Source organism: Pan troglodytes, chromosome 12, assembly GCF_028858775.2.
Source record: "Pan troglodytes isolate AG18354 chromosome 12, NHGRI_mPanTro3-v2.0_pri, whole genome shotgun sequence".
Lineage (NCBI taxonomy): Eukaryota > Metazoa > Chordata > Mammalia > Primates > Hominidae > Pan > Pan troglodytes.
The window spans coordinates 68,591,495-68,611,994 of NC_072410.2; the positions used below are offsets into that span (position 1 = coordinate 68,591,495).

Here is a 20,500-nt window from a genome sequence, read left to right on the forward strand (position 1 = left end):
CAACTGGAAACCTCAGAAATCTATTGCCTTTCTTGAAGGTGGCACAGATGTGAGTGAAGTCCTCTGGTGGCAGATAGAGTATTGCACAGCTCTTTTTTTTTTGTTTAAGGACAATACTCATTTTTAAAATTGTATTTACTTAAAAGCATTCAGACTGTCAACAAACAGCTGCGACTTTTTTTTTGCAATTACAGAGTAATATTACGTTAACAGAGCAATTGTTTCTTATAAGCTGCAACAGAGACAACTGAAGATGAAAAATTACAATCCCCATATATAACTTATATATAATTTGTGCTGTGCGCCAAGGAGAACCTGCTTTAAATTTCCATGCCAATTTACAACCCCCATACTGTACCAGACAAAGTACAGTTTTAGCCACATTTTCAATAGTGGCTATTGAAAATGCCACCAGGACAGGGTTATCTAAAGACATGTTCAGTAGTGTGTTTACCATACAAAAAATGACACGGTATAGTTTAAAAATAAATCTTACACAGACTTACATTTCAATTGTTTTTCTTTGAAAGGAATGAGTTGTGTACAAGGGGCTTAAATGCTTTATAGACAAGAAAAAAAACTGCACTAAAACAAACTTATTCAGCATCATCATCTTCTTCATCTTCATCCTCCTCCTTCTCCTCATCCTCTTCATCTTCCTCCTCTTCCCTCTTTTTATTTATTTATTTATTTATTTATTTATTTATTTATTGAGACAGAGTCTTGCTCTGTCGCCCAGGCTCCAGTGCAATGGTGCGATCTTGGCTCATTGCAACCTCTGCCTCCTGGATTCAAGTGATTCTCATGCCTCAGTTTCCCGAGTAGCTGGGATTACAGGAATGCATTACCACACCCAGCTAATTTTTGTATTTTTTTAGTAAAGGCAGGGTTTTGCCATGTTGGCCAGGCTGGTCTCAAACTCCTGACCTCAGGTGATTTTCCTGCCTCGGCCTACCAAAGTGCCGGGATTACAGGTGTGAGCCACTGAGCTCGGCACTCTTTCTTCTTTTTCTTGCTTTTTTCAGCCTTGATGATTCCTTTTTTTTGCTGCATCAGGCTTTCCTTTAGCTCAATATGCAGCAATATCCTTTCATATTTTTCCTTCAACTTCGCAGCCTTCTTTTCATAAGGCTGCTTGTCACCTGCAGCAGTGTCATTCCACATCTCTCCTAGTTTCTTCACAACATCACCAATGGACAGGCCAAGATATTCTCCTTTTATTTTTGGGAGATTCTCAGAACAGAACAGAAAAAAAGCCCAAAGGAGTCCTCTTGGGTGCACTGGGATCCTCAAACTTCTTTTTTGTCGCCCCTTTAGGAGGGATATAGATTTTCATTTCTCTTTCATGATGGGCCTTCTCTACCTTTGCCATGTCTTCACTTTTCTCTTTAGCAGACATGGTCTTCCACCTCTCTGAGCACTTCTTAAAAACTCTGAGAAGTTGACTGAAGCATCTGGCTGCGGCTTCTTATGCTCTTCCTGACAAGTTTGCACAAAAAATGCATATGATGACATTTTGCCTCTCAGCTTCTTAGGATCTCCTTTGCCCATTTTTAGTTATTTTTCCTCAGTGAGGCAGAGTCGCCCAATGCCTGTCTGGTTCTCACTTGCCCAGTGCTGTCTCTATGGAGTTCAATGTACTGCAATGGCTGTGAGAGCCATTGCACAGCTCTTTAAAGGAATTTGTGACCAAGGACGGTGGTTCTCACCTGTAATCCCAACAGCATGGGAGGCCGAGGCAGGAGGATAGCTTGACATTAGGAGTTCTAGAACAGCCTAGGTAGAACAGCGAGACCTTGTATCTACAAAAAAAGAAAAAAATTTAATTAGTTGGGTGCACACCTGTAGTCTCAGCTACTCAGAAGGCTGAGGCAGGAGGATTGCTTGAGCCCAGGAGATCAAGGCTGCAGTGAGCCATGATGGTGCTACTGCACCCAGCCTCAATGACAGAAAAAGACATTGCCTCAAAAATAAATAAATAAAATTTTAAAAAGACAAAGGAATTTGATAAGTGCAATCAAAAATTGAACTAGAGACTATAAAGACAATTTTTAGGGGGATGCAATTGTTTTACCCAGCACTGGAGCCGTGTATACATAACTATGCATTTTTTAAAACCCATATAACTTCACAGTAGAAAGAATGAACTTTCATATATGCGAGTTTAAAATTTTGTTTTCTTTAGTTATTTTCTTTTTTTTTTTTTTTCAGGGATGGGGTTTCACTCTATCACCCAGGCTGGAGTGCACTAGATATCATGCTAACTGCAGCCTCCAACTCCTGGGCTCAAGAGATCATCCCACCTCAGCCTCCCAAGTAGCTGGGACTACAGGCACGTGCCACCACATCTGCTAATTTTTTAATGACTTCTAGAGATGGGAGTCTCCCTATGTGTGCTTAGACTGATCTCAAACTCCTGGCCTCACATGATCCACCCACCTCAGCCTCCCAAGTAGCTGAGATTACAAGGCAAGAGCCACAGCACCTGGAAGACTTTGCGACTTTAAAGGAAACAATATACAGCAGGTCCTCAAATAATGTTTCATTAAATGTCATTTTTTAGACTGTTGATGAAAAAAAATTTGGTTTCTACTGTTGCATCATGAGGTCCTAAGGAAAAAAAAGAAAAAAATTTGATTCTTTATATGTCATTTTGCTTAAAGTTGCAGTTTCCAAGATCCTATTGATGTTAAGTAAGGACTTACTGTACATAGAAATACACGCATTTATTTTCTAACTGTCCACTGAGAAGGCCTAGAAGCAGTGTCCACCCAGTAGCAATGAGCACACTTGTGCATAGATTTGGCTTTCCAGAAACCACTCTTCAATGAAAGAAACCGGGGCTCCTTGGAAAATAACTGATTCTAGGGCTGGATAAGGGAAAATACAAGATAAGCTTGGCAAAAAGTAAGTATAGTGCCAGGAAGAAAGGAATTGCTCGGAAAACAAGAGGGATGTGGAGCCAATCTGAAAGAGCTCCCAATGGCCAAAGCTGGAAAAATGTGAGCAAGCTTCTTATTCTGAGATGAGGAGATACACTTTTTTTAAAAAAATACTGGTTGAAAGAATAGAAAGTACTCATAGTTGTTTGGGGGGAGTAAGAAGCAGCAGAGGGGCAAGGACTGCTGTTTTTTGTCAAAGGCCTTGGAAAATGATTTGACACTTGCAACCATGCCCATGTTTGCACAGCTTTGAAAGGAAAAAAGAAACCCTACATTAAAGCATAAGCAAACACAAAAAGAATGTAAAGTTAAAAGGGAGGATTTTGACAAGGGAAGGTTTTGTTTGTTTGGTTTGGTTTGTTTTATTAAAATGGGAAACAGCATATTTACATGTGGATAGGAAGCCAATAGAGAAAGCATTAAAACCACGGAGAAGAAAAAGACACATTGATAGGGGCAAGTGTCTGAGGAGGTAAGGCAGTCTTATAAGATGGTGGAAGGATTCACAAAAGATCGGGGTGGCACTAGTCAGTTCATTATTATTATTATTATTTTTGAGATGGGGTCTCACTCTGTCACTCAGGCTGGAGTGCAGTGACGCGATCTTGGCTCACTGCAGTCTGCGCCTCCCGGGTTCAAGCGATTCTCCTGCCTTACCCTCCTGAGTAGCTGGAATTACAGGCATGCACCACCACACCTGGTTAATTTTTGTATTTTTAGAAGAAACAGGGTTTCACCATGTTTCCCAGGCTGGCCTCAAGTGATCTGCCCACCTCAGCCTGCCAAAGTGCTGGAATTACAGGTGTGAGCCACTGCACCTGGCCCCAGCTCATTACTTCTAACCTATCTCAGAACAGACACTGACACATAGCAAATTCTCAGAGAATCTCTGTCCTTGTCCCTGCTGTTGCTTCCTGCTGAGCCCTGAGGTGCACTTACCCTTGCCTGGTATGAGGTGCTCTCATAAACCCTAAAAGTGCACTCCCTGGGAATTTCAGAGCCAAGTCTGTCACTTCCTCTTGTCAGTGTCTAAATTAATTATCTAAAAGATTTGAAAACAATTCTGCACATTTAGGCACTGAAGATCTCTTTAAAAATGCCATATATGTGAATGCATTTACTACTACTGAACTATACACTTAAAAAATGGTTGTAGGTCATGGTGGCATGTGCCTGTAATCACAGCTACTCTGGTGGCTGAGGTGGGAGGATCCCTTGAGCCCAGTAGTTCAACACTAGAGTGAGCTATGATACTGCACTCCAGTGGGGTGACAGAGCAAGACTGTCATCTCTAAAAAAATTAACTAATTGATTTAATTTTTAAAAAGTGGCTGTAATGGTAAGTTTGTTATGCAGCTGTTAACACATGGTTAATTTTTTTTTCTTTTTCTTGAGACAAAACTCACTCCATCACTCAGGCTGGAATGTAGTGGCACAATCACCACTCACTGCACCCTTGACCTCCCTTGTTCAAGCAATTCTTCCACCTCAGCTTCCTGAGCAACTGGGGCCATAGGCGTGTGCCACCACACTCAGCTGACTTTTTTTTATTTTCAGTAGAGACAACATCTTCCTGTGTTGCCCAGACTGTCTCGAACTCCTGGCCTCAAGGGATCCTCCTGCCTCAGCCTCCCAAAGTGCTGGGATTACAGACATGAGCCACTGCGCCTGGCCTACAAAAACTTTTATTACAAAAAATATATATATAAAATTAGGAAAAATCATCTCTAAATGAATAATACTAATTTGTCAGATTCTAATGACTTAAATAATAGAGTGAAGCCCAAGGTTACAATGCTTAGTGAGACCTGGAAGACCAACTTGATCTTCACCTGCAACCATGGAACCAGCCTTGGCTGGGGGAAAGAACTCACTTCCCAGATCACAGGGTCAATTCTATCTCCCTAGCCATTGACGAGTTTTCTTCTAGAACCATGACTCAACTCTTCAGGAGACAATTTCTTATCGTGGTATGGTAGCTGCGGTCTTCCGTCTAAGTAGAAAGTTCATGATATATTTAATGTATTACAACCTTTTTAAAAAATCCATCTCACACTTTAAAAATTTGTTCTCAACTTCAGAAATAATTTTGAAAGAACAAGTACTGACAAAGACTACTTTTAATTATAGTAATAAGCAAGGAACTAATGGGGGGTATTCAGTCAAAAAGGAAAAATATGCTTCCATTTGGCCTCACCTCCACATTTCATTCCTAACTTAGCCCAAACCATATTCTAATACAATACAATCAATTTATTCATGGCAAGGTGGTAATTAGTATGTAGTCCTAGTAAAATGGGTCTGGTGATATTTTTTGATTTGCACCTTCTTTGGTTGGGACTATTGCATTCAATAACTGTATGGCAAATAAAATGACTCGACAGGCCCACGCAGCAGAAGTAAGTATTTTCAATAGCAAGTTGCCTTTATATGGGCATATTTCTACATTCTAAAATAATGTCTCCATTATCTTGGTTAGAGTTCAACTCTTTTAAATTTATAAGAAATATGCCATGCATGAGTGTGTGGTGATGATTCACAGATTTGAAATAACACCTACTCTCCTGCGGTTCTGGCACAAAATGTGTCAGTGAAGCCTGCAATTAGGAAAATTATCTTGGCCTGTCTTGCCACAAGATGGTGACGTCAATTATATACATCCAGAGCAGAAATGTGTCCCAAAAATGGGTTTAGAAAACAGTTATCCAGCCTTGCTTGGTGCCTTAGTGCCTTGGTGCCTTTGCAATGTCATCTAAATCTTTGTCACTGATGATAACACGAATAATATCTACTGAAAACTGCAATATAGTTTATTTTAGTCTTCACAACAGCCTTATGAGGTAGACACTATCATGGTCCCTATTTTACTGATGAAAAGAGGTTAAATAAGTTGCCCAAGATTATACAGCCAGGTAATGGTAGAACTTGGATTTGAACCCAGCTCTCTCAGACTCAGATGTTCACTCTTTTGATTAGGATTGGCTATATAATTTGAAGGGTCCATTGCAAAATGAAAGTGTGTTGCCCCCTAATTCAAAAATTATTAATAATTTCAAGATGGTAATAGCGAGGCATTGAACCAATGGGTGCAAGCCCTTCTAAGCACAGGGCTCTGTGTGATTGGACAGGTCATACACCCCTGAAGCTGGCCCTGCTTTTGTTCATATCACTTTCCTCCATTGTGGCCTTATCCCCATGCCTCCACCTAATTCAACAAATATTTTGTCGAGGCCATATCTCCACTGAAAGAGGTCTTATGTTGATCCATGAGAAATACAGATTCAGCCTGGAGACAAACAACATGTATTTCTCAAGCAACCTTTTTTTTTTTTTTTTTAGACAGTCTTGCTCTGTCACCAGGCTGGAGTGCAATGGCACTGCAGTTCACTGCAGGTTCACTGCAACCTCCGCTTCCCAGGTTCAAGTAATTCTTCTGCCTCAGCCTCCTGAGTAGCTAGGATTACAAGTGTGTTCCATCACACCCAGCTAATTTTTGTATTTTCAGTAGGGACGGGGTTTCACCATGTTGGCCAGGCTGGTCTCGAAATCCTGACCTCAAGTAATGCACCCGCCTCAGCCTCCCCTCAAATTGCTGGGATTACAGGTGTAAGCCACTGCGCCTGGACCTTTTTTTTTTTTTTTTTGACAGGGTCTGGCTTTGTCACCCAAGCTAGAGTGCAGTGGCATGATCACTGCTCACTGCAACCTCTGCCTGCTGGGCTCAAGCAATCCTCCTACCTCAGCCTCCCAAGTAGCTGGGACTGTAGGCATGTGCCACCACGCCCAACTAATTTTTGTATTTTTTTAGAGACTGGGTTTTGCCATGTTGCCCAGGCTGTTCTAGAGCTCCTGAGCTGAAGCAATCTACTCACCTTGGCCTCCCAAAGTGCTGGGATTACAGGCATGAGCCACCGCTCCCAGCCTAGCCAATCCTTTTGCTTGTTGAGATTTCACATCATACTGAGCAGCAGAAAGTGTTCCACAATTTTTTTTTCTGGGACAGAGTCTCACTCTGTCACCCAGGCTGGAGTGCAGTGGCGTGATTTTGGCTCACTGCAAGCTCCACCTCCCAGGTTCCCGCCATTCTCCTGCCTCAGCCTCCCGAGTAGCTGGGACTACAGGCGACTGCCACCACACCCAGCTAATTTTTTGTGTTTTTAGTAGAGACAGGGTTTCACCGTGTTAGCCAGGATGGTCTCAATCTCCTCACCTCATGATCTGCCCGCCTCGGCCTCCCAAAGTGCTGGGATTACAGGTGTGAGCCAACACGCCCGGCCAGTGTTCCACAATTTTATGAGTTTTCAATATCAAGCCTTCTCTTTGGTTGGTCCCTAAAACCTCTCTTTTAATTAGCCTGCTCCTCTCTTAAAAACAAAACACTGTTATAAGACCAACAGTTTCGTATCCCCACTGCATAGTAACACACCAATACACTGAGACAAGAGGGTTTGCAGCAGAGAAAGAATTTAATGGTTGCAGGGTGCTGAGTAAGAAGATGGGAGGAGACCCTCAAATCCATCTCCCCAAGGAATTGTAGGCTGGGGTTTTTAAGGGGATCGTGGAGGGCGAGGACCTGGAAAACTGGGGTCATTGATTGGTTGGAATAAGGGGGATGAAATCATTAGGATGTGGAAACTGCATTCTTTGGTGAGTCAGCTCCTTTTGGGGTTGTTCAGACCAGCTGATGTCAGTAGTTTCATTGGTATGCAGGACCTGAAGGAATATCTCAAATGGAAAACTTAACATTTTATAATGTTCAAGTTGTTATCTATAAAGCACTTTAGGGACACTATAATCTTGTAACAGGATCTATGAAATTCTAATACAACAGGCACTAAACGACTATGAGGAAGCAGGTCAAAGAGTGAGCTGACCTCATGATAAATGCTGAATACGCTGCAAACTTGGTTTATTTTTATTTCTGTCCCTCCCTTCTTTTCTGATTAATTTTGTAAAGTTTATAGGGATGGTTTCACAACAACAAACCTTCAGCCACTTTCCACTGCAGTTTCTAGCATAAAACATGGCAGCAGATGTGACAGGAAGTCATTGCAGAAAAAAAAAATGGTAGTGTCATGCATTACTCCCTCCTGCTGTGATTATTTGTAGCTGCTTCACCCTGATTATGGGAAAAGGCCTCATATCCTTGTAATTGTAGGGTCCTGATTAATAAACCGTTTGCCTCCCAGGATCTTTTTTTTTTGAGAGGGGCGGGCAGGAGTGGGGGACAGCGTCTTACTCTGTTGCCCAGACTGGAGTGCAGTGGTGTAATCTCAGCTCACTGCAACCTCCACCTCCCGGGCTCAGGTGATCCTCCCACCTCAGCCTGGCACTGTGCCACCACACTTGGCTTTTTTAATTTTTTTTCTTTTGGTATTTTTAGTAGACACGGGGGTTCGCCATATTGCCCAGGTTAGTCTTGAACTCCTCGTCCCAAGTGATCTACCTGCTTCGGCCTCCCAAAGTGCTGGGATTACAGGCATGAGCCACCGCACTCAGCCCTAGATCTTCTTTTGAAAAGCTTTCCAAAACTTTCACTTGGCACCTTTATTCAGTGGAATGTCTGGAGCTGAGAGGATGACATATTCTTGTGTCAACACATATCCTGAGAACAAAGGGAGTCTGTTTGTGGTGTGTATGGAGTAACTGTGACGTGCAGTTTACATTTCTAGAGAAAACAATGGGCTCTGTGTGTACATCTGTTGCAGGGGAGTGTTTGGAGATGGAGATCTAGAAGAGAGATCTCGTCTCTGTCCTTGATGGGGCTTTCCACTTAATTTGATGCCCAGCCCCGAACTCTCCTTTCCCTTGCTCTTCTCACCAGCTGGAGCTTCTTATTTCTCATCCTCACATACATTTTTACTGTGATTCCCTTTTCCCTAAAAAATGTGGGTAGTTCCTGTTTTTAGTTTCCTCCTAATTGGGATAAGGAGGAGGAATCACAGCTAGCCCCCAACCGAGACTCTTCACACTTTAGGATTTAAATGTGGACTGCAGGGGTTGATGTATCGCTGCCTTTTATGAATAAGGTTAGATTCAGTTATAGATAATGTGTAAATTTGCCATGGAAGGATGTCTGGATACATATAAGTAACCAGCATGGTAGTTCTCCATCATATCAGACCCATTATCCCCTTTATATAATAAAACATTGCCTTCATGATTTTAAATGAAATTCATATATCATATAATCTAATTCCACACAGGAAAAAATCTTTTAATTAGCATAATGTCATAAGTGTAAAATAAAGAAGAAATAAAACTGGAGTTAGGGTCTATGTTGAAATAATTATAGATAGATTTTTCATTCATATCAATGCCCTGCAGGGCATTTGAAAGTCGGGCAGAACAGTTTCTTTGTTCTATGGAACTGTTCCACACATCTGTCAGTCCTGGCCCCAGCCACCAAATGCCACTGAGCATGCCTTCAATCACTGTGATAACCAAAAATGCATCCGTAATTCCCAAACCATATCCAAAAAGTGGTCCTGCCCCTGTTGAGAACCACTGGTCTGAGTAGGAGTGCCTGTATATTGGATTCCTTTTCATTGTCCTTTGGTTAAGATATTCAGGTAATAGAATAAGATATATTATACTTGCCATCCTCCCAGGCTAAGAGTTCTGGGGTTTGGCAATCCTGAACTCAACCACTCAACCAGCATGCATTTTCTATGTGTACACAACTATTTTTAGGCCACTTGTTTTAAAATAGCAGACACACACACACACACACACACACCCCACACACCCCATATTCACCAAGGTCCCTGGCCACATACAGTAACAAGGCTTTGGTCAGGGAGTGGCCATGCTACGCATGGACTGATGGCTATGTAGAGCAAGGTAGACAGAGCATTTATTTTGTGCTATATTTAAATTATAGGGAGGTGGAAATGGTGGGTGTGCTGATGTGGTTAGGTTCCTAAGAAAGATTGGTTGGTCTTCCACGTTGCTTCTTGGTTCTCTCTCTGATCTCCAACTTGGATTAGTGAAACGAGAGTCTGCATTGTAAATATGTTTTCCCTGGCCAAGGACAGATGGTAACATTTGCCTCTCTTTCGGCCTGCTGAATACAAATTTGAAGCCAAACAGGGACCCAAAGGGAATAAGGGTCCCCTCACCATCGTGCCCCTTGACACACACCCCTAATTAGGATCTACTCAAATATCATTTACCAGACACTAATAAAAATATTGAGTCCTGGCCAAAAAGAAAAATAAAAAAAAGTTGTATGTTTGTGGAAACTTCTGTGAGTCACTCTCCAGCATCTACCCTGGGTCAGTGTGTTTTGCTCCCAGAATAAGCTAAAATTTGAATGAAAGAAGAATTCTAAACAATCTAAGGAAAAACTTAAACAGAATAACCCCTGTACTCTATGACCTATGATATAAGATTTGCTCCTCTTAAATTATTCTGAGCCAAGAGCAACGTTTATAGCTTAACACTAAGCTTGTTTTCTGGGGGGTACAGTTCTTATATGGACTATTAAGAATAAAGTGAGTTTGGGCTGGGCGTGGTGGCTCACGCCTGTAATCCCAGCACTTTGGGAGGCCAAGGCAGGTGGATCACCTGAGGTTGAGAGATCGAGACCAGCCTGACCAACATGGAGAAACCCTGTGTCTACTAAAAATACAAAATTAGCAGGGTGTGGTGGTGCATGCCTGTAATCCCAGCTACTTGGGAGGCTGAGGCAGGAGAATTGCTTGCACTCGGGGGCGGAGATTGTGGTGAGCCAAGATCGTGCCACTGCACTCCAGCCTGGGCAAGAAGAGTGAAACTCCATCTCAAAAAAAAAAAAAAAGAAAGAATAAAGTGAGTTTGAAGCAATGGACCGGAGACAAAAAATGAATTCCAGAACTGTGTGAGGTGTCTCATGCCTGTGCTCCCAGCAACTTGGGAGGCTGAGGCAGGAGGATTGCTTGAGCCCAGGAGGTTGAGGCTGCAGTGAGCTGTGATCGTGCCAGTGTACTCCAACGTGGGCAACAGAGCAAGACCCCACTCTAAAAAGAAAAAAATGCATTCTAAGTGGGGAAACAATTTATTCTTTCATGTATGCGTTCATTTGATACCTCACCCAGCATAAACTCACTTATATTATGTTGCATGTACCCTCAGCTCCCTTGCCGCCTCTGACACTGAGATACTCACTTGAATAAACAATAACCTTTGTTGAAGAAAACATTCCCCATAGTCCAGTCGTACACCTGTGCAGCCAAATGCAACTAGTGAAGAACCAAACCATACTAAGAGATCTCACTTTAAATTCATGATCATAAGTTTTGAGTAAGCCCTTAATGCTGCTAACAATCACACTGAATTTCCCTGGCCCTTTTATTCTCCCACTCTCCTGGGTGACTATTTCACACCTTCTCTGTCCTCAAACCTCAAATACTTACTCAGCTCCCCTCATCATTCTGATGCCCTTGCTTCCTATTTCACTGAGAAAACAGAATGAATCAGAAGAGAGCTCCCACAAACACCCACCGCTGCATCATGCCCATATTCTGGGCTTCCTTCCTGTGACTGTAGAGGAACACTCTGTGCCCCTAGAAAAGGCCACTGCTGGCCGGGCGTGATGGCTCATGCCTGTAATCCCAGCACTTTAGGAGGCTGAGGCAGGCAGATTGCATGATGCCAGGAGTTCAAATCAACACTAGCCTGGGCAACATGGTGAAACCCTGTCTCTACAAAAAATACAAAAAAAGAAAGAAAGAAAGAAAGAAAGAGAGAGGAAAAGAAAAGAAAAAAAGAAAAGAAAAGGCCACCGCTTTCCTTGTGAACCAGACACCACCTACTCAAGGACATCACTCCAGCAATTCTCCTCTCAATCACCTGCATCAGCACATCCCTTTCCCCTGGATCTTTTCCACCTATCTATGAACATTATTTCTCCCATTTTTGAAAAACCCTCTGTTGACCTCACTTCCTCTTTCAGCTACTACCTCCATTTCTTTCTTTCCTAGGGGTTGTCTATATTCCCCATGTCCAGTACCTCTCTAAAACCTAATATAGTCAGTTATTTATCCAATCCACTTCAATTAAATTACTCTTGTCAAGATCTCCTCCACTTTCCTGTTGCTATATCCAACAGCCAAGCCTTAATTTTCATCTTACTTGATCAGTTAGTAGAATGTGATTACTCTTTCCTCCTGAACCACTTTCCATATAGTTTTTAGAAGGGCACTTACCTAATCTTTCCCCTATTTCTCTGGCTGCTCATTATCAGTCTTCTATGTTAGGTCCTGTTCATCTCTCTAACCTCCAAAACCTGGAGCATCCCAAGATTCAGCCCTTGTACCTCTTCTGCTTTCCATCTTCACTGACTCATTTGGCAATCTCCTCTAGTCTCATGACTTGAACTATCATCTAGGATGTGCTAACAGTGTCCAGTCTGCATGTCTCCCCTATACCCCAGATTCACATATCCAGCTGCCTCCTTAATATTATCACTTGAATAAAAGACATCTCAAGTTTAACAAGTCCTAAACTGAACTCCCGATTGCTGCTTGTCACTGCCGTACCACCAAATCCTGTTCCTTCTCTTCTTTTCCCCAGTTGCAGAGTTCAAAGCCTTGAAGTCATACTGGATGCTTCTTTTCCTCTCACACCTCACATCTGACCTATCAGCAGATCTGTCTGATTAACCTTCAGCATATGTCCAGAATCTGACCAATTCTCACCACTTCCACTACTACCACTGCTGTCTTTTACCTAAATTACTGTGGGAACCTCCAAACTAGTCTCCCAGCTTCCATCTTTGACATGTTGAGATTCTTCTCAACACAGAAGCCTGGGCCAGGCACAGTGGCTCATGACTGTAATCCCAGAACTTTGGGAGGCCAAGGCACAAAGATCTCTTAAGCCCAGGAGTTTGGGGCTGCAGTGAGCTATGATTGTACCACCACACTCCAGCCTGGGCAACAGAGCAAGACCCTGTCTCAAAACACACACACACACACACAAAAGAAAACAAATATAAAACACAGAAGCGTGAGTGATATCGATAAAAACATAAATTCAAGAAGATCACTCTTCTGCTCAAAAACCCTCCAAGCCCTCCAAAGGGCTGCATGTGGTGGCTCATGCCTGTAATCCCAGAGCTTTGGGAGGCTGAGGTGGGTGGATCGAGGAGTTCGAGACCAGCTTGGGCAACATGATGAAACCCCATCTCTACCCAAAATACAAAAATTAGCCAGGTATGATAGTGCACACGTGTAGTCCCAGCTACTAGGGAGGCCAAGGTAAGTAGATTGCTTGAGCTCAGGAGTTCGAGATCAGCTTGGGCAGCATCATGAAACCCCATCTCTAGAAAAAATACAAAAATTAGCCAGGCATGATAGTGCACACCTGTAGTCCCAGCTACTAGAGAGGCTGAGGCGGGAGGATCGCTTGAGCCTGGGAGGCAGAGGTTGCAGTGAGCCAAGATCACACCACTGCCCTCCAGCCGGGGCCATAGAGTGAGACCCTGTCCCCCCCACCCAAAAAAAAGGAAAAAGCAAAAAAGAGAAGAAAAGAAAAAAAAAATTAAAGCACGATGTAGGCTGGGAAAAAAAAAAAAAAAACCTCCAAAGATATTTTTAGTAAAAGTTCAACTTGAAAAATTATTTTAAAGCCCTACATGCTCTGCTCACTGCCCATTCTCTCCCAACCTCACCCTCTACTTCTTTCCCGCTTCCCTGTTCTATTCTAGGAGCACGCTCCCCACCCTTTGCTGTTCCTTGAACATTCCAGACACCTCAGGACCTTTGTACTAGCTGTTCCTGGGATGTTCTTCCCCCAGATATGACTCACTCATTCACTCACTCAACTCCTTCCCTCAAATATCTCCTTCTCAGTGAGCCCTTCCCTGTTAACCCATCTAAAATTGCAATTTCAAGCGCTCCTTTTCCCACTTACTGGCTTTACTTTTTTTTCCTGCAGAATTTATTGCCACCTATGGAACAAATGTTTATTTTATTTATCTTTTTTTTTTTTTTTACCTATTCTGACAACCAAAATGTGAGCTCCAAAAAGGTGGGGGTTTTTTCATCTTTTTTCATTGCTGTATCTTAGCACTTAGAAGAGTATATATATATATATATATATATATATATATATACACAGTATTCAATAAAGATTTATTGAATGAATGAATGCCTACTGTATGCAAAGAATCACCTTTAGGTTCTGGTGAAACAGAGAGGAATAAAGTTACTGAACACTCTGCACTTCAGGTTCCTCATCTACAAAATGGAGATAATAATAAGCCTCATGGGACTATTACAAGGATTAAATGACCAATAACTTATGTAGTGCTTAGAATAGCACCGCACACTTAGTAAGTACTATGTTAAGTAAATAAAATACATACATATATATATTTAAATCCCTGCCCTCAAGAAGCTCACATATAGTGGAAAGTAAGATATATTTGCAAAAAAATAAAGAGTATGCAGTGTTAGCAAAGAAGACGGGAAAAGGGTCAACTTACCCTTAGGGTGAAAGAAGCCTTCACAGAGAAGCTGAACTTAATGTGAATCTTGGAGAATGAGGAGGTGTCTACCGGGCCAAAAATAAGGGCATCCTAGGCCAAGGACAACCGAACAAATGTTTGAATCAGGAGGCTCAGAGGTTAGAATAAATCTGTCCTCCCACCTTCCAGGAAGTGTTGATCCAGAGTTGTCTCAATATATCCAGCTTGTTTTTCCTACTTCATGCTTTAATTTCCTTATTATATAAGGGAAGGTGTTGGTAACACTGAATATTAAATTGTAGTAATTTCACTGTGTAGGAGAGAAAGCTTCGGAGATTTTTACACCCTGGGGAAATATTTATTCCAATCTGCATGATGCACAGAATGAAAAGCACCTGCTAGCTCTAAGTCACCTTCACATTCCTGAAAGAATTTCCAAGTTTCTTATAGTTTATTGATATTTATAATGTTGATATTTTCAATCTTCTGATATGACCATTGATAACCACCTAGCTTATTAAAAGTCTTACATTTCATTTGTTTCAAAAGCACTCTGATTTCGATTTTACTATATATTTTATTCACTTTTTTAAAGTTAATTAAAAGCATGTTTTAGGCCGGGCATTATGGCTCACCCCTGTAATCCCAGCACTTTGGGAGGCTGAGGGGGGAGGTTCACTTGAGGCCAGGAGTTCAAGATTAGCCTGGGTAACATTGTGAGATCTCATCTCTACAAAAAACTTAAAAGTTAACTAGGCATAGGGGTTCAGTGTGGTCCTAACTACTCAGGAGGCAGAGGTGGTTGGATTGCTCGAGCCTAGGAGGTTGAGGCTGCAGTGGGCCGTGATTGTGCCACTGCACCTCAGCCTGGGTGACAGAGCAAGACTCTGTCTCAAAAAAACAAAACAAGCTTGGTATGGTGGCTTATGCCTGTAATCCCAGCAATTTGGGAGGCTGAGACAGGTGGATCACTTGAGAACAGGAGTTTGAGACCAGCCCGGGCAACATGGTGAAACTCCGTCTCTACCAAAAATACAAAAAAATTAGACAGGCATGGTGGTGGGCGCCTGTAATCCCAGGTACTTGGGAGGCCGAGGCCAGAGGATCACTTGAGCCTGGGAGGCAGAGGTTCTAGTGAGCCAAGATTGCACCACTGCACTCCAACCTGGGTGACAGAGCGAGATTCTGTCTTAAAAAACAAAACAAAATTCTAACGTCCATTGAAATATTTTCTAAAGGAGTTTTTCTCTATATTAAAAAATATGAGTTAGGTCCTTTGGCCAGAAACTCAATGTAAAATTATATACATATTAATTAGGGACAACATTACTTCACACAACTCTAAGTCCTCTTAAATGAGTGATCTAGAAATCAGAGGAGAGGGACCTGACCATGAAGCAGTCAAGGCATCATCCAGGGAAGACCGCAGGGGCCACGCAGGAGGTAACAGAGCACCACAGTTGGGTGTCCAATTTTCAGGATATGGTCCAGAAACAGTCCCACCAATGTCCTGGATGTAGGCCCTGAGAGATCCTAGACATTCAAATGCCACTTTATTCATTTACAATGAGAAATTAAACTCTCACATGGACCAGAATTTTCTTGCTTGCCTAATTTGTGCATTTTCTCCTTGAAGTCAAGGCAAAGAGAAGCCAATTCACCATCAGAAGACACTTTACTAACTTACCATGAGAAATCTCTATCTTGGGGACAGAAACTTCAAGGTGTGAATGCTCTGTGCATTTTCTCCCTGCAGACAGCCTACATGAGAAGTCAAATCATAATCTGAATCCTGCTCAGTAGTAAGAATGAAGATAGATAATCAAATATATGGAAGTGGGCTAAAAGACACTGTGGCACACTGAATAAGGCCCCCAAAGATGCCCACAGAAACTGTGAGTGTTACTTTACATGGCAAAGGGGACTTTGGGCTGGGTGTGGTGGCTCACGCCTGTAATCCCAACACTTTGGTAGGCCAAGGTGGGCAGAAATCACCTGAGGTCAAGTTCCACACCAGCCTGCCAACATGGTGAAACCCCGTCTCTACTAAAAATACAAAAATTAGCCAGGTGTGGTGGCATACTCCTGTAATCCCAGCTACGTGTGGAGCTGAGGCAGGAGAATCGCTTGAACCCGGTAGGCAGAGGCTACAGTGAGCCAAGATCATGCCACCGCACTCCAGTCTGGGTGACAGAGCAAGACCCTGCCTCAAACAAACAAACAAACAAAAAAAGAAATATGTATGCTAAAGGTTAAGACTTTCTTTCCCCTACTCTAAGCTTGGAGAGGTACTGCCAGTTTTGTCTATATGTTTACCTAGGCCAATCAATCGTCTTTTGAGTGATATCTTTAGATATATTAATATATATTTAATTACATTGTTGACATTTTAGCTGGCCTAAGACTCAGCCTGTCTCCTTCAGGAAATTTAATATTTTTCTGCTCTGATCCTACAGTTTATTCTCAAAGGGCAATCTTATTTCCTCATTCTCAAGTCCTTAGAAGGTACTTCTCCATGATCACCCAAAATGTTAACAAATTATAAGAAGGAAACATCTACCATTGGGTAAAAGCCTGGTGCCAACAGGTAAGTTTCACTCTCTTCTATAACCGAAAATTATAGGTAGCCATTCTAATCCTAGAATTGTCTGAAATTTGTCACAAATGGGTCAAACTGTGATCATGTAGATGGTTGAGTATAAATTTAATACCACTACTCAAAAGATAACTGAACAATTTGCTTTTGAAATTGTCTCTAGGCCGGGAGCGGTGGCTTGCACCTGTTAATTCCAGCACTTTGGGAGGCCGAGGCGGGTGGATCACAAGGTTAGGAGATCGAGACCATCCTGGCTAACACAGTGAAACCACGTCTCTACTAAAAACACAAAAAATTAGCCAGGGATGACGGCGGGCGCCTGTAGTCCCAGCTACTCGGAAGGCTGAGACAGGAGAATGGCGTGAACCCGGGAGGCGGAGCTTGCAGTGCGCCGAGATCGCACCACTGCCCTCCAGCCTGGGCGACAGAGCGAGACTCTGTCTCAAAAAAAAAAAAAAGAAAGAAAGAAAGAAAAAAGAAAAAGAAAAAGAAATTGTCTCTAGTTAGAGTCAGGGCCGGTCTAAAAAGTAGGAGAAGTGAATACCTTTGCTCATGAAATCACAACATGGTAGCAACAGCTGAAATCCCCATTTTGCCGAAAAAGAAACTGGGGCCTAGAGAAGTTAAGTGATTTTGCCCAAGGCTGGGGCTCTTAAATGTCAGAGTGTGAGGACTCAAACCTCTTAAACCTCTTAACCAGAGTCTAGGCTTTTTTTTTTTGAGACGTAGTCTCGCACTGTCGCCTGGGCTGGAGTGCAGTGGCATGATCTCAGCTCACTGCAACCTCCGCCTCGCAGGTTCAAGCCATTCTCCTGCCTCAGCCTCCTGAGTAGCTAGGATTATAGTCGCCTGCCACGACGCCCAGCTAATTTTTTGTATTTTTAGTAGAGACGGGGTTTTACTATGTTGGCCAGGCTGGTCTTGAATGCCTGACCTCGTGATCCACCCGCCTCGGCCTCCCAAAGTGCTGGGATTACAGGCGTGAGCCACCGTGCCCGGATGAGTCTAATCTTTTAACCATTACACTATTGATATGATTTAAGAAATATGGGAAATATCCCTGTTGTAAATATACTGTCATGTGTCACTTAACATTGAGAATATGTTCTGAGAAATGCATTGTTAAGCAATTTCATCGTAGTGCAAACATCTTAGACTGCACTTATGCAAACCTAGATGGTATAGCCTACTACACATCCAGGTGATAGGGGATAGACTATCACTCCTAGGTTACAAACCTGTACAGCATGTTACTGTACTGAATACTGTACGCAACTGTAACACAATGGTAAGTATTCGTGTATCTAGATGTATCTAAACACAGAAAAGGTACAATACAAATACAGTATTATAGTCTTATTTTGGGGGGTAGAGGTTGGAGTCTCTCACTCTGCTGCCCAAGCTGCAGTGCAGTGGCATGATCCCGGCTCACCGCAACCTCCGCCTCCTGAGTTCAAGCAATTCTCCTGCCTCAGCCTCCCGAGTAGCTGGGATTACAAGTGCCCACCACCACGCCTGGCTAATTTTTGTATTTTTAGTAGAGACAGGGTTTCACCATGTTGGCCAGGCTGGTCTCAAACTCCTGACCTCAAGTGATCCACCCACCTTGGCCTCACAAAGTGCTGGGAGTCTTTTCTTTTATTTTGGGCTTTCTGGCAAAAACCAAAAAGCCTGCTTCTAAAAGAGCTGTAACACTGCTATTACAGTCTTATGGAACCACTATTATATTTGGTCTATCATTGATCAAAATGTCATTATGTGACACCTAACTGTATTTCCCCATTATCTTTCAGGATGTCTGAAATATTATGATTCATTTGGTCTTGACAGCATGTATTTCTGGGAAAAGTGAAGGTAACTCTTTTCAGAATCTAGGGAGAAAAAATCATTATGTTCTTTCTTTATTTCTGTTACTAACACCTTACTTCAGACCACCATCATTTCTCACCTGGATTATGGCAACAGCCATCCGGCTGGTCTTCATACTACCTTGGTTGGCTCCTTGCAGTCTGTTCTCCACATTACAGCCAGAATGATCTTCCCAAAATGCAGGTCTGATCATGTTACTCCCCTGCCTGAACGCTTTCAGGGGCTCCAGATTGCCTTCAGCGTGGTCTACACCAGTGTTTCTCACACATTAGGCAAAACCTTATATAACACACAATTTTCATCATTCCCCCACTCTCCTAAAAGTAAATTCATATAGAAATGTGTGGATAGGCCAGGCATTGTGGCTCACACCTGTAATCTTAATTCACTGGGAGGCTGAGACAGGAAGTTTGCTTGAGCCCAAGAGTTCGAGACCAGCCTGGGCAACACAGTGGGACCCTGTCTCTACCAAAAAAAAAAAAAAAACAAAAATTAGCTAGGCATGGTGGCACACAACTGGGGTCCCAAGTACTTGGAAGGGTGAGGTCGGAAGATCGCTCATGCCTGGGAGGTCAAGGCTGCAGTGAGCCTTGGTTAGACCACTGTGCTCCAGCCTGGACAATAACGCAAGACCTTGTCTCAAAAAAAAAAAAAAAAAAAAATTGCCCACAGGCATGAGTGAGGGGCCTAACCACACTCCCACACTCATATCTCTGTGAGCCTCATTAATTTCGCAGACCTCACAAAGCTCAGACTGCTCTGAGCCACTTTTCTTTGTTCACCCTGATTAGTTTGCCTTGGGCTTTAATCCTCATAAACTGCCTAAATACCCAACACTGTACATACAATGGTTTTTGTCAATAGGCTTTGTAGAAGCCACTTTCTCTGCCTGGAACTCTTTCTTTCCAGCTTTATCTGACTAACTCCTTCTCATTCAGGTCCCTCCTTAGAAATGCTTTCCTCGGGCAGTATGGCCATTTTCACGATATTGATTCTTTTTATCCATGAGCATGGAATCTTCTTCCATTTGTTTGTGTTCTCTTTTATTTCATCGAACAGTGGTTTGTAGTTCTCCTTGAAGAGGTCCATCACATCCCTCATAAGTTGGATTCCTAGGTATTTTATTCTCTTTGAAGCAGTTGTGAATGGGAGTAACTTATAGATTCAATGCCATCCCCATCAAGCTACCAATGACTTTCTTCACAGAATTGGAAAAAACTACTTTAAAGTTCATATGGAACCAAAAAAGAGCCTGAATTGCCAAGACAATCCTAAGCAAAAAGAACAAAGCTGGAGGCATCAGGCTAGCTGACTTCAAAGTATACTACAAAGCTACAGTAATCAAAGCAGCATGGTACTGGTACCAAAACAGAGATATAGACCAATGGAACAGAAAAGAGCCCTCAGAAATAAAACCACACATCTACAACCATCTGATCTTTGACAAACCTGACGAAAACAAGAAATGGGCGAAGGATTCCCTATTTAACAAATGGTGCTAGGAAAACTGGCTAGCCATACATAGAAAGCTGAAACTGGATCCCTTCCTTACACTTTATACAAAAATTAATTCAAGATGGATTAAAGACTTAAATGTTAGACCTAAAACCATAAAACCCTAGAAGAAAACCTAGGCAATAC

At 42.5% G+C, this 20,500-nt stretch overlaps 1 protein-coding gene and 1 pseudogene across 17 annotated transcripts in view; both read right to left on the bottom strand.

Annotated features, from left to right (window-relative positions):
- Positions 1–20,500, bottom strand: part of ACYP2 (acylphosphatase 2) — a 339,796-nt gene that overhangs the window by 252,390 nt on the left and 66,906 nt on the right. For 14 of the 17 annotated variants that reach the window (XR_001715774.3, XR_001715775.3, XM_016948524.3 and 11 more), the window contains one exon: positions 1,710–1,802. The exons of 2 other annotated variants lie outside the window; for them this stretch is intronic. Coding sequence is in view for 13 of the 15 variants with exons in the window: in XM_016948524.3 (XP_016804013.1) it covers positions 1,710–1,802 (93 nt within the window). In the remaining 2 variants the exon portion in view is untranslated. Of the gene's footprint in view, positions 1–506; positions 1,803–20,500 lie in introns of all 17 variants that reach the window. One more of the 17 variants, XM_063789866.1, reaches the window with a different exon arrangement.
- On the bottom strand, positions 18,634–18,687 carry LOC112208245 (U7 small nuclear RNA; annotated as a pseudogene).